At 42.6% G+C, this 14,942-nt stretch overlaps 1 protein-coding gene across 12 annotated transcripts in view; it reads right to left on the bottom strand.

The window, feature by feature from the left end:
• The window catches only part of AAK1 (AP2 associated kinase 1), a 72,648-nt gene that overhangs the window by 13,475 nt on the left and 44,231 nt on the right, over positions 1-14,942 (bottom strand). For 3 of the 12 annotated variants that reach the window (XM_072148860.1, XM_072148864.1, XM_072148871.1), the window contains exons 8-19: positions 13,364-13,467; positions 12,648-12,727; positions 12,229-12,383; positions 9,414-9,697; positions 9,131-9,307; positions 8,780-9,009; positions 8,465-8,622; positions 7,322-7,438; positions 6,486-6,584; positions 5,594-5,695; positions 1,597-1,698; positions 469-579 (exon numbers count right to left, since the gene is read on the bottom strand). In XM_072148860.1, coding sequence (XP_072004961.1) covers positions 469-579; positions 1,597-1,698; positions 5,594-5,695; positions 6,486-6,584; positions 7,322-7,438; positions 8,465-8,622; positions 8,780-9,009; positions 9,131-9,307; positions 9,414-9,697; positions 12,229-12,383; positions 12,648-12,727; positions 13,364-13,467 — 1,719 coding nt within the window. The remainder of the gene's footprint in view (positions 1-468; positions 580-1,596; positions 1,699-5,593; positions 5,696-6,485; positions 6,585-7,321; positions 7,439-8,464; positions 8,623-8,779; positions 9,010-9,130; positions 9,308-9,413; positions 9,698-12,228; positions 12,384-12,647; positions 12,728-13,363; positions 13,468-14,942) is intronic. The other 9 variants (XM_072148865.1, XM_072148867.1, XM_072148873.1 and 6 more) reach the window with 5 other exon arrangements.

Below are 14,942 nucleotides of genomic sequence, written 5' to 3'. Positions count from 1 at the left end.
CTTACATCCTCCTCAGAAGACCACAGAGCACACATCATCTCAAAGTCAAAGAAACCTTTTACAGGTCCGATACGAGATGTTCTGTTCCCTACAACCAGCGATTTAGGTCATTGTAGTGATGTACAGGGGCGGTGTAATCACTGCCAACAATTTATTATTAATTTATTACTATTAATGTCTTTTAAGGACAGCAGTGGTTGGTGAGACATCCGTCTTTGGACAACTTCATGGACCTTGAGAGCGCAGACTTGTTCATGGCTATGCATGCTCATCCCAGTTCTATAAGGACCACATTACTTCTAAGACATACAGATGAATGGATATACAGTGAAACCACTCCAATAGTCCTCCATACAAATTTTATTGCATATTTGGAGGATCATCTAAAAGCGGTTTCAGCATATAGAAGATATGACCGGTAAGTATACAGCATAACAGAGGACGTTCACTAGAAGTTCTATGTATTACCTGCCGATGGCGGAGCAGAGAGAGTAACTGGAGCAAACTCATCGAGGAGGTCAGCCGCGGGGTTAGATAGAATAGAGTAGTCAAGCAAAGAGTCCTCCCCGGTGAGGGAGTCTGGAGAATCCGGAGGGCAGCAGTGAAAATAAGGTAAAGTGTTAGAAGCATAAAGCATCAGCCCATGTCATAGACTTGGAATGGATGTAATGGGGGAACGAAGACTCCTGATAATATAGTACATGCAATACACATATGTATAACAACCACACAAAGCACAAAAAACTATACTAACTTCTAACTATAAAGTGAAATCTAATGAAATACCAAATGCACAAATGAAGTCAGTGAAATATGGAACCAACACAATGGATCTTTTACGTCCTATTGCTTTCAGATTAGCAGCAGCTGGGGAGTCAGCTCTTTTTCCATAAAACTACATACAGAATGCTGCCAGCAGATAGGACATTATGTACACTCTGCTTAGCTCCTCCTGCTCTATGACATGCCGCCTGCAGATGAACACTATAAACATTCTGCTCAGCTCTTCCTGCTCTACAACACGCTGCCTTCACATGGGACTCTATGTACAATCTGCTCTACTCCTTCTGCTCTATAACATGCTGCCTGCAGATAGGACACAATGTACAATTTGCTCTGCTCCTCTTGCTCTATAACATTGGTGGCGAACCCATGGCACGGGTGCCAGAGGCGGCACTCGGAACCCTCTCTGTGGGCACCCATACCATCACCCCAGCATGCAGTTCACCAGACAAGACTAAAAAGAATCTTCCTGCAGAATCTTCCTACAATGATAGACACATTTGCCCTTCTCCTTTCAACTGTGTTGGTGTCCTAAGGAGGCTTAAATTGCTGTGCTGGCACTTTGCAATAAAAAAGTGGCTTTTGGTTGAAGTTTGGGCACTTAGGCTCTAAAAGGTTCGCTATCACTGCTCTATTACATGCTACCTGCAGATAGGACACTATGTACAATCTGCTCAGCTCCTTCTGCTCTATAACATGCTGCCTGCAGATAGGACTCCATGTACAATCTGCTCAGCTAGAGTAAGATAACCCAGGCATAATCAACTCAGTCTGAGTAATGCAGACTACTATACAAAAACACCTAGCACCAACCTGTGCGATTTGAAGCAATGGAGTCTGCCTGGGAGGAGAGGCGCTGGGGCATGGGAGGCTCCAGCCCTGGGATGAGGCTTTCCACCACAGGCTCGGCCTTCCCTTGTGTGGCGACAGGTAGGAGAAGTGGAGTAAACCAGAAGAGGGGAGCAGAAGATGGGAGAGTAGAAATGAAAGACGTGAGACAGGAGTTTCAGTAAGAGATTACCAGGTGTAGATATGTTCATAGCAATTCATGATTTGATATTTGTAGCCAGAGCCCTGTCTGCATGAAAAGCCCAAATTTTATGAAGGTAGATCAGAATATCCCCCACAACAACTACTACTACTACTACTACTGCTCCTTATATTCCAATCAAGCCATATTTAGGCCAATAGAATTACCTAGACGGGAGTAGTATATATTATGTACATGCCGGGGGGAGGGGGGGGGTGAGCAGAGCAGGAAGTTTGTAATGTATAACTTCAGCCAATAGTTGCATCGCAGGACGTGTCATTTTGGCAACTTCTGCACAGCACAAGGTATATGCAGTAGTAGTTTTCACTTAACAAACACTTAAAGGGGTATTCCAGGAATCAGCATAATTCATATAGAAATCAGTCATTAAAATATAAGCTAATGTGTAATTAGTTGTTATTTAAAATTTTGCTCCCCTTAGCAGAAAATGCTGATGACATACACTCTAATGGAGAATTAAAATGCTACCGGCCCTTTAATCAGTCCGTTAATTTCCTCCGCGCGGTCCGTCGCAGAACAGAAGATGGCCGCTGGTCACATGTCCACATCACATGTCCTGCACCTGGCTGGGCAGGGTCATGTGATCACCACTATGTTTGGCTGTAGTCGGTTGGTTGCAGCGTAACCAGTATGGTCAGTGTTTTGGTGATGGCAGTTACATATCATTACTATGGTAACAGTGCAAGAAAACCTGTTACATCATCACTGGGAGCAGAGCCTGAGAGGTAGGAGGAGTTACTGAGAACTAAAGGATCATGGGACTTTTTCAGTGGCGGCCATCTTAGTGATAACTCCACCTACTTTAGAGAGGACTTAAAATGTTGTGAATCATAAAATCAAACTATTTAAGCTCCGTTTTGTGACTAATGACATTGAGTATTAATGTATTCATTTATTTATATCATCATGGGTTTATGTGTCAGACGTTCATATTCCTGGAATACCCCTTTAAACACAGCTGCATCTCTTTTTCTCAAAGTATGGCTAAGAAAACGATTTCTCTCTCATTGCCTTAAAAAGTAAGTAAGTTAAAGGAAACCTACCACTTGACAGCCGAAGGAGCTTCGACGCACCATGCCGCGCGACCGCTTGGTGCGCCAAAGCTCCTTCGGCTGTAAAGAATAAAAAGCGTTTAAACCACGATACAGCGGTTTAGGACACTAATAAAAGTAAGCACCAGCTCACCCTGAGCTGGTGCTCGGTATATGCATCTTACACCTACCACTTGAAGTGGTAGGTTTCCTTTAAAGGGAATCTAACATCAAGATCAAGCATGATAAGCCAGGAGCATTTACTCATTAGAACCAGGCACCGATTTTAGAAGGAAGGAGGCCACGGATAACACATATAAGAAGGTTACCACAGTCACGGTGCCTGGATCTATGAGTAAGTGTCCCTGGTTTATCCTGCACAATTTGGATGGTAGATTTCCTTTACCTTGAATTGCACCGATAAAATTCCAAATTTTTCCCTATACTACCGGTAGTAAGGAGCATTTCAATTCTTGCTACCTTGCACCAGCACATTGGAAGTGAAGGCAGTAGAATATCTATAGACCTTGGTTAGACAATATTCTTAGACAACAACGGATCCAAAAAGCTTGAACAAGGGGAACTTAGCCAACCCTAAATAGTACCAAGGTTCATACTGTAACTGGACCACACCGGGTTCACAGTTACAGTAGAGGTGGTCATAAACAGGTCTTCAATGCCCGTATTACACAGACTATAACAGCAGGTCCTGGATAATATCAGTTTCTAACAATAACCTAATTTTCATACGTGATGACATTTTTACGCCCTACATTGTCTGAGCTTTGCCTTCTTCGCCATCATCCGAGATGATTCACGAGCTACACAACACATCCCCACAGTGAATAGCACAGGTCAGGAGCTTATCCGCCAAGCGCTAAATGTCTGTGAGACATCTCATACTTGGCATTTAGCACAAGCTCCTCGCTGGCATTATTCACCGTCTCTCCAAAGACCACATTGTAAGGACAAAAAAATCCTCTGCGATAATGCAGGGAGTGTAAGTGTTCAAAGCCAACAGAGGAGCCATGGGAGAATGGTCTTACTAGATGGGGGTCAATCTTTTGTTATATCTGAGCTATTCCTGGCTTCTACATGCAATACTGGATGGCCGATGGCTGCTTTGGCTAAATAAGGGGTAAAAATCACTGGTGTAAGTGGGGCCCCTTACAGTCAGGAGCTCAAAAAGGACATGCGAGTACATATAATAAATGGTAACCTGCCTTAGCTTGGATTCCAATAGGACAAAGTTATAATCTGAGACTACAGTACAGGAAATTTGGGACCTTCCTTATCATTGGTCATGTGACCCGTCAGCTGTTGCTTTCAGGACCTTCTGTGATATCCCATGTTGGAAATATGACATGATGTGGCTTGAGAAAGTTTAAGGGTCTTTGTGGACAGAGGAAGAACTAAGCCATAAATGCCTACATTGCCCCTAATAAAGATTGCAGAGACAGCTGCATGTGATTACAATGGACTGTGCTATTACACCTGGAGGCCATCGCCCCCTGGAGATTCTACCAGATCCTGTGGGAAACAAAGACTCAAGTTACTTGTCCTGCAAGGTTGTGGGATAAGAATGTATTGATTCTACATCATCATTGGATTGGCCAAGACAGTGGTGGAGGTGGGATGATGGGCAATGTGTGTGAGCTATGTGTGTGTGTGTATATAAGATGGTATACAGATCTTTAGTTAGAGCACTTCCTTCCCTACTATCTCTCTGTCCCTTAGTTAGTTTACCCTCTATGTGTATTCCCCTGTATTGTACCCTTAATAAATCCCCTATAAAGATCCATTGAATATTGTTGTTAATTTAATATTAACTGGCACCCCAAAACCAAGCAGATTTTACATCCCACGTGCGGTGGACATCTGTAAATTCAGTAATGAGCGCGCAGTCCCCTGAACCACCAGAGGTCTGCAGGGCATAGGTCATAATAGGAGGTCTCGAAAGCGATTGCCGGTGGGTTAAGTGATTAAGTCTAAAAAGAAAGGAAAAGTTTAACAGGACAAGAACAATCCCTTAAAGGGGTTGTCTGACATTAACAGAAACTTCACTGGTGGGGTGGCAGTGAAAAAAAAAAAAACCTATACTTACCTCCTCCGGCGCTCCCGATGTCCTGCATCACCATTCATTGCTGCCATGCCCCTGTTTGTTTACAGGGGTATGGTACCACTGCTCCAACAACACCTGTCTAGCACACCCACCGTTCCCTATGTCCCAGCTCTGTAGCAGGAACTGGGACATGAAATAGATGGGCGTGCCAGGCCGTTGGGATTTTAATAGGTGTATTTTTTCACAGACCCCCAGCTGCCCACTAAAGTTTTTGTTAATTTTTATTAATTTATTGTCAGACAACCCCTTTAGGATGTTGTACGCACTCTGGTAAACTCTTCCGTTTCATCTGGAGGAACCTTGATACCAGTAAATTTTTTATTAACGTCGGATACCCCATTTAATAGGGTAACCCAAATTGTATTTTCCCTGGTAAACTTGTCCCACATGGCGTGTGGAAAACCGTGACATCCCGTGACCTGCCGACTGCCAATAAACTTTCTTTAATTATTGTCCCTTTAGATAGGATTCTATTAAATCTTATTCAACCTGTCTTTCTAAATGACACAAAATTGTTACTGTGGGGCCGTTCTTTAACATCAATCATACAAATCAGTAAAAAGAAAAGGTTTAGTCTTGTGTGTCCCCCGTCCCTTAGATCTTTACCATTCACAGCCTCAGAGGTGCTCCCAAAAGGATCTGCCAGCTGCACAAGGTGAGGAAGCAGAAGCTGGGGCTCCGGAGATTTGAGACCCTCAATCAATTTCTCTGCATCAAGCAGGAAGAATAAAAAGAAAGACAACAAAGAAGGAAGGATAAAAAAAGATTTCATGAGGGACAAGCAAAGCTGAGGGCATAGCATGCACATGGTAGGCAATAACACTGCTGTAGATGGCAGATAAGTGCTGCTTGGCACAGGCTTCTATAAAGTGCACCTTCACCTTTAACTTGAGGGTGTTTCCATTTCATTTGTATGACTAGAATACTCTTATAGGCAGTAAATGTTCAGCTTAATATATGGGATTTTGTCATATAAAGACTGTATATTTATCCATATGTCACCTGTATGGCCTCTATAAATATATTATATAGTACATCAGTTCCCAAAATATTTTCCAATATGGTGTCCTTACCATATGCAAAGATAAAGGTGCACAAAAAAAAAAAGCATGTGCCATAATAAAGCGTTATAAGAAATGCAAATAATTCAACATATTAAGTCATAAGTTGCGTTATTCAACTTAAAATGGTCAACACAAGAAGCCATCTAAGCGGTAACTTAAAGGGGTTGACCGATTTTAATGCAAAACTGCTTTAAAAGGAGATCTTTGAAAAAATAAGGAAAATAAACTTCTATGACCACAGGTTAGCAGTTGTCAGGGGACATGCTGTGTCAGGGCAGGTTATCACTGCAGCCATCAGTGGGGTCAGCAGTGACCTCTACCCCCATGGCACGTCCCTGATAGTCCTTGGCAGGGGTATATTCTGCACTAGGAATATACTGGGGTCTATGTAAAACACTGGGAAATATTCTCCTTTCTTGTGACTGGATTATTACCTGGAGTTTCAGAGAGAGGAAGAGGTAAGAAAGGGTCAGCAGTTTTGTGGAGCGGAGGGCTGGGATCCTGACCCTGCACATCAACAGGTTTATCCACAGCTGAATTCCAGAAAGAGAATTAGATAAAGAGAAGAAATGAAACAGGAAGAAAGAAAAACAAGTGAGAAGGTAGAAGAGAAAACACAGTAACAGTCTCAGGGCAACAGGTAGTGGATTATTAAAAGGAACCTGTCAGCAGTTTTGATGATACAAAGCTGCCAGCAGTGTTAGCTATTGTCCGTGGAGATCTGTATAATTATACACTTGTGTGTGTTAGTAGTGACAGGACTGTGATAAGTGAAGTTATAATCCAGCTCTGCAAGGGCTCTGGGCGGGTCTATTATCCTGAAGAGCTTTCTGCTCTCTGCACTGTGTTCTTTCAAAGTCCCGCCCCTCTGCTAAGAGTCATAGCTGTTTCAGGATTTTGGTTGGCCAATTACAGCAGTCACTCACAGGAGAGGGGAAGGGCTTTGTAACAGTCCATTGCAAAGAGCAGAAAGCTCTTCATGCCTGAAGCACTTTCAGGAGCTGCAAACCTGGATTAAAAGTTCACTTTTCATAGCCCTGCTACTACTTATTACACACACACAAAGGTATGGTTACACAGCTGTCCCAGTTGTATACCTAGCAAGGTCTGCGGTTAATTAAAGTCAAAACTGATGTCAGATTCACCTTAAGTACCATGGATGAATGGGATAAAGGAGGTTCCCCTTTGTACTTGGATCCCTATTCCCTGCCGATAACAGATTGCTAACAAAGCTCAATATAGATTATATACAGATCTGTCCATTAATTACCTGCTCCACCAGAAAACAGAGACGGTCCGAAAGCATCAGCCTGTGAGACAGCAGGAGGCGCCGGGAAGCCAGAGAGTAGATTCTCTGCGGAGCTGCTTAGTTGCTCTGGAGGTTTACCTAAGAAGACGATGAAAGACGTAATAGTTGAAGAAGGCGGCTTCATTGGAAGAATGGGATGTCAGAGGAAAGTCAAAGCGAATGTGAATGAAAGCTTGACCACCATGAAGAGGAAGGAAGTCTAGATTCTCATTAAAGAGGACCTGTCAGCAGGTTTTAGCCCACTAACCTAACACCCTCTAGTAGGGTATGGAATGTATTTCTAGTATTTCCTCTATTAAGTGAAATCTCATCCATTTACCTATAAAAAAAAATCCCCCAAAGTCAGAAAAAATATAACTCTTCTCATCCCATTTTAATATGAGAAGAGTCAAGTTTAGTGGTTACAAGGGAAGGGTCACTTCAGCAGCCCCTATCTTTGGTTTTGTAGTACCTAGATATATGATTTTTGTGTCAAATTTAAAAAAAATGGATCACATCTTTTACATCACATCAGGATTTTGGTTCTGCAAGCTACAGAACCAGAGATACAGGCAGCTAAATCCATAGTTGTAAATGCAGTTCTGTAACTCACAGAACCAGAATGATGGGAATCTTATCTTTAATATGACACAAAAACAGGTTTCTAGGTGCTACAGTTGCTACTGAAGTAACCCTCTCCTTAGAACTACTAAACTTGACTCCTCTCATATGAAAAATGGGATGAGAACTGTCATATTTGTCTGACTTTGGAGAACTTTTGTTTTATAGGTAAAGAGGGGAGATTTCACGCAAAATAGGAAATTCTACAAAGGACATGTCATGCCCTGCCGGAGGAGATTAGTGGGGTAAAACCCAGTGACAGGTTCAAGTCAAAAACTCAAATGGGACAATTATGAGAGCCCAACGGCCAGACATAAAAATATCCCAGTATTAATTCAGAAATCTTTTCTTTTGAAGTTTAAAAAATTACTAAAAAGTAGATATAAAATCGGGCAGTGTTTGCGATTCTTTGCTCAATCAGACAAATTTAAAGGAGCTCCTTAAGCCTACTTTCTCAGAAGTGGGCTGTATCCTCAATCACGTTAGGTAGGAGCTTTCTCTTACTTTCTCCCAGCTTGGCAAAGTCCTTATTGAGAAGCTCTTCAGCAGTGAGTTTGGAGAAGTTGTCATCATCAAATGGGTTCCAGCCAGAAGACTCTGGTGGGTTGTGGACATTCTGCTGTGAGGTCCTTGGAGAGCCAGAGGGGGTTGTAGTAGCTGACCTTAAAGATAGAAAGGCAGACAAATGGTACAATATTAAACAAGGAAAGTTGGTATCAAAGTGTATCAGGTGCCTAGAAGAACTCCTCATATAATTTAGGGCCTAAATGCCTGTGTGTAAACCAGTACTTACATGGGGCAGGATTTACATATACATACTTGGACTTATTGAGGTTTGCCTCTGCCGCTGCTGCCTGTAGTAGCTGTGTAGATTTACTAGCAGGAACGCCAAAGACCGCACTGTGTGTGACGTCGCTCAGGATCCTTCGGTGTCCCCCTCGCTGGGTCTTAGGAGACGAGGGAGGGGTCAGGGAGCCTAGTTTAGGACCCGCAGCTGGCTGCGTTGCTGCTGGCTGGGGTTTTTGAGAGGCTCTTGGTGGAGCTTGGATCTATCAAATATAAAAAAAAAACATAATAACACAAAAGTAAGTATGTATCTATATTAAAGTAGATGTAGAAAACCTCCCAAACGTCTCATCTAGGACATTTCTGGTTTCTGTTCACACTCACCGTCTGTTCCTGAGCAGCGGCAGGTATCTGGACATTAGCCGGTAAGGCTTGTGGCTGGGTAGGAGCCTGCATTGGAGCTACGACTTTCTGCTGCATGGCGGCCTGCTGCGCCAGGAGCTGCTGCTGCTGCTGCATGTAGTAGGCTTGAAGCATCTGCTGTTGCTGCATGGCCTGCATCTGTAAATCGGATTAAGAATAAGTATAATGTACGTTCTTCATACATGGTCCAAACTGCCTACAAGGCACACAAACATCATTATATACAGACTGGCATTACACTGACCTGCTGAGCTTGGAGCATTTGCTGCTGATATAGTGCCGCTGCTTGTTGCTGCTGCAGGAGTTGCTGTTGCTTCAGATAAAGTTGCTGCTGCTGTTGTTGCGACGCAGGCTGCGCAGTTGGAGTTGCAGGCGGCTGCGCGGGAGCTGCGGTCTGTGGAGCGGTGGTCACTGGCGTGGCCGGTTGTGGAGAAGGTTGGGCCGGTTTTGCTGCTTGCTGAGGCTGAGTTATTGGTTTTGCAACAGGTTGCACTGCAACAGCAGCGGCTGTGGGCTGGACAGTAGCCGCTAGAAGGAAACAAATATATTTATTGTATATTAAAAACAGAGGAGTTAACTAGAAAGAATGCATGGGCATCATCAGAAAATCATAGAAACACCAGCTATCCTGTATCAGGCTACATTCACACTAACGTGTTCACTCCGTGCACACGTCAGCACACTGGAGAGGAAGAAGGGGTGAGCGCTGCTCCATAGAGGTATATGGCGTACAGCGCCGTAATACAGAACGCACGTGTGCTGCATCGACTGCTTTGTGCGCCCATTGCTGGCTTATGGGGGACGTATATAGGGCCGCAAGCTTGAGGACGTACATAAGCCCACCCAAAGATCATGTGAATGTAGCTTTATACTGTATATCTCCTGTTCTGTTTCTATGTTCTCCCTTTTTTTCTGTATGTAATCCTCTGTATAGCCAAAAAGGTTCATCAAAAATGGAATGATATTTTGATGTACTGGGTCTATACAGAGGTTAAGTACATATGGATATGCACATATGTACAAGACCTGTACAAATCCTGACATGTATATACAAGGGATTGGCCATATACTATACATCGCCCATTGTCTTCTCATCTATAATCTCTCTCCGTACATGTCGTTTATTCTCTCTCCAGAATTGGTTTGTCTTATATTATCTCTAATGACCATATCCTTTTTTTTTTTTTTTGTAACTCGTTTATTGAACGATCAGTCGACATGTGCACAAAGAGAGTAGGCAAAACATACTTTACACAACGCTCAAAGGCTTACGGGTCAAGGAGCAGAATGCAAACAAACTTGAATAGCATATACAAAGCATAGCTATGCCATTAATCAGATTATTACAGTGCGGTTTATAATAGAAGGCCAAAATACCAAAATAACAATGATTCTGTAGGTACCAGAGTCAATTTCAAGAGAAGTGAGGTTATTAAGTGAGAAGGATAGGGTTGACACCGAGTACAATGTCGAGGGGAATCGCACCATCTATCCCAGATTTTGCCAAATTTCTCAGGGTGGTGCATGTTTTTATATACAAATTTTTCAAGGGGGAACTATGGCATTAACTAGTTTTTTTCCCACTCAGACAATTTATGTGGGCGTGGATCCATCCATCTGATAGCCCCGGCCTTACGAGCCGTAAATAAAAGTCTCACAAAGGGAATTCTCACATAATGAGGCCATAGTTCTTCATCTAATAAACGGAATAGGCAAATTGCAGGATTATAGTCTATAGGAATACTGGGTGGATATTACATCATTCCAAAAAGTTTGCAGCAGCTGTGGGCATTCCTACATCATATGCCAAATGCTAGCACGGGTGGTCCTACAACTGGGGTCTGGAATACGACCCATTGGTGAATGAGTAAAGCTGTATGAGTTTATTATTAACAACAAGTGGGACTCCAATAAATCAGAGAAGTCCTCCTTGCTTAGCAATGGAATCAGTGTCTTTAATTCCTCAAGAGCTTTGGGTACCTGAAAAATGGATTTGGCCTGAATAAGAAATAAGTAAATTGCAGATATAAGCGCTCACCACCTCGCCGACATGTGCCCGCCGTGCTACAGTACAGTGGGCACACGCAAGTGTGAATTTAGCCTTAAAGTGAACATTCATAAAGGAAATCTACCATCAAAATCCATCATGATAAACCAGGGACACTTACTCATAGATCCAGGCACCGTGACTGTGGTCATCTTCTTATATTTGTTATCCATGGCCTCCTTTCTTCTAAAAATATATTTTTACATTTATGTTAATGACCCGGGAAGGCTACTGGGTGGTTCCCAGAGCCCATCCATGCTGTAGCTTCACAAGCTGTTACAGTGTATAAGGAGCACTTCCCGATCCCAGGGAGAGGGCACTGAGAGAGAAGGGGAGGAGGGAAGACCGCAGAATGTAAGAGCTTGTGAAGCTGAAGCACAGATGGGCCATGAGAACCGGCCCAGGAGCCCTTCCAGCTCATTCGCATAATTCGAAAAGTTGATTTTAGAAGGAAGGAGGCCATGGATAACTAATATAAGAAGATTATCACAGTGACAGTGCCTGGATCTATGAGTAAGAGTCTCTGGCTTGTCCATGCTTTTGATGGTAGATTTCCTTTACGAGCAGGATATTCTTATACCTTTATGTACCTGTGTACCCCTCAGGAAATGTTCACATGTTCAGGATCCACCTACGGCAAATTCTAATGTGTATTTACAAGTAAATGGCAACAGCATTTTTTTATGACAAATTCATTATTATGAAGATTGGACCCATTGTCTTTTTATGGGAGTAACCTGCATTTATTTTGAGCAGAACATGGAGAATGCTGTATATAGTGAAACAGACAGGGGGGGGGGGGGGAGGGGGGTGCTGGATATTTTGTACTGAATTATCCATCTTCATTGTGAATAGCTACTTCATCTACTGGAGGTGGTATGGATAGTAGATTCCCTACCAAACTCATAAGCTACAGTGCAGGTTCCCAACATGGGACGTGCAGGCACCAGTATCTCTCAGTCCGAATCGAAGGGGAAATTGTGTATTGATGATAAATTTGGGGAAAACAAACCTGGTGGGGCAGCAGCTGGCTGCACTGAGGGCCTTTTTCGTGGAGTCAGAGCTGGTTGGATCGGAAGCATTCCAGGGTTTGGTTGGGTCTGACCTGCTTTTGGCCTCTGACGGGGAGCGATAGACGTTTCCGTTGTTGGAACAGGGTCCGTCAGCCTGAAAAATTGGATTAGGAAAATGAAGTTCTAACCGCCTCTGACCACTCTCATAATGTTCTAAGGGAAAAATACGTTAGGGTACTGACAAGAAAACTAAACTTGTTCCCAGGGACTGGTCAGCAGGACAACAAACAATATTGCTAATAATAGATTTTTTCCCTCGCACTAGATATTCAGACCACACAAGGCTACCAATGATAAGCAAGCAAACCGCCCAATGAAAGAACAGATTCCAACAAAGTCCAACCCACGCGGAGCTTACCTGGCCTTTGGCTGAGATTTCTTAGCTGCGGCTTCTCCGGCTTTCACTGGTTCAGGCAACTTTGCAGGAATGGTAGAGTCCTAAATAAAATGACCAATTGTCAATATGATCTCAAAGTGATAAAATGAAGATGGCAGAGAATTATGGATCCTTTATTAATGAGAAAATAGACAATTAAGGGCAAAGCTGTAACTGGAAGCCCACGGGGCTCAATGAAAAATCACTTACACTGCCTGCACCTACTATGTGCCTTTTATATAAAAGTAGTACAGTAGTAGTATTACAGCATCTAATAATGTGCACCAGGACCTGGTGCAACTACTACCCATACAACACCTATAGCTACATTGAGAGATGCACGGTTTTCACTTCCAAAACTGATACTGTAATATCGAATATTTTCCTTTAATTTTAACTGATTTGTATAAGGCTCAATTCACACTTGTGTTCAGCAGGTTCCATCCGCCCTTCCATTATCACATGGAAAAAACATTATAATAATAAGGGCCCTTTACATTCTATTTTCTATGCCCTTTACAATAATAAAATTAGGGTTATATTTTAGTAACTTGTTATGGAATGGGGAGAATTTTAGTCAATTTTGGCATAATTTAATAAATAAAAACATCACTCAAAAAGTGTACATTTGCTCTTTAAAGAGCTGGAAGAGGACAGGGCTAAACATACATTCATCAGTAACAAGTAGAAGCACTCACATGTACATTAGATACAGGACATTCTCTCTTTGCTAGCTTAAAGGCAAAATACGATACTTGATAGATGTCAGGTCTCTTGTCTGGATCTGGCTCAAGCATGTACCCTGAAAGCAAAGATATCAGTGAGACATCTGCATGGAAATCAATATCAGTCCTGCCAGTAAATATACTGCATTTTCGTTTTCCTTCCGTATAATCAATCATGTACAGTATAATATTTTTCCAGAATACCCTAAAAGTGCAGAGGAAATAACATGCAGGTTCAATAATTGTTGCCCACAATAGACGTAGATCAATACGTATACAGCATGGACACTATGACTAGTCTGCAGCTACACATCCCCACATACATCTCGCTGTGATACCCTGTGTGATCTGGCACCAAACATAGCTAGACATTTGCACTTCAGTCTGGTTATGCAAAGAAGACTTCAATGCCTTTGAGCATCTATAACCCTTGATAACACTATCATTTCTATCTGCAGTGTATGATAGGACACAATGTACAATCTGCACATCTCCTTATGCTCTATAACACACTCCCTGCAGATAGGACAGTAAGTAGAATCTGCTCAGTTTCTCCTGCTCTATAACATTCTACCTGCAGATTGTACATAGTGTTCTAGTTGCATGAAACATGTAATAGAGTGTAAAGAGCCGAGCAGATTGTCGATAGTGCCCTATCTGCAGAGCCCCTCCTGCTTCATTACATATTTACTGCAGATTAGACGCTATGTACAATTTACTTTTCTGATCCAGCTCTATAACATGCTGCCTGCAGATAGGACACTATATACATTCTGCTGAGCTACTCCTGCTCTATAATACGCTGCCTGGAGATAGGACACTATATACATTCTGCTGAGCTACTCCTGCTCTATAACATGCTGCCTGGAGATAGGACACTATATACATTCTGCTGAACTACTCCTGCTTTATAACATGCTGCCTGCAGATAGGACACTATATACATAATCTGCTGAGCTACTCCTGCTCTATAATATGCTGCCTGGAGATAGGACACAATATACATTCTGCTGAGCTACTCCTGCTATATAACATGCTGCCTGCAGATAGGACACTATATACATTCTGCTGAGCTACTCCTGCTCTATAACATGCTGCCTGCAGATCGGACAAGAAGCAAAATCTGTTTAGCATTACTTCCTGTCAGTATATGGAAACTATTCAGCTACTCCTGCTCTATAACATTTTGCCTGCAGATCATACATAACTGACAGGTTCCCCCTTAGCCAAACCCTTTTGTCCTTCTCCTGATGAAACGCGATTCTACTAATATAGAGTTATATAACAAATTAATATCTGTACACATGCGGTGCTAAGTCATATGGAAAAGTAATCGTGTCATGAGACCACAGGTTTTAGTTCTGCAATTAGTTGAATAAAGTTGCTGCTTCCCTCGGATTTCAGTTCTACGAAAGGGCCTTTCTTTCTCACCCATGAATAAACTTAATAAATTCGAGGTCACCAAAGATGTTTATTTATTTTGCAGGCAACTAGCTTTCAAGCTGTTATATCACCAACCGGACTTGGTCGATTCTCTCCCAGAGGGTGACCG

The sequence above is a fragment of the Engystomops pustulosus genome, chromosome 4 (assembly GCF_040894005.1).
Source record: "Engystomops pustulosus chromosome 4, aEngPut4.maternal, whole genome shotgun sequence".
Lineage (NCBI taxonomy): Eukaryota > Metazoa > Chordata > Amphibia > Anura > Leptodactylidae > Engystomops > Engystomops pustulosus.
This window is presented reverse-complemented; position numbering and strand designations above follow the sequence as displayed.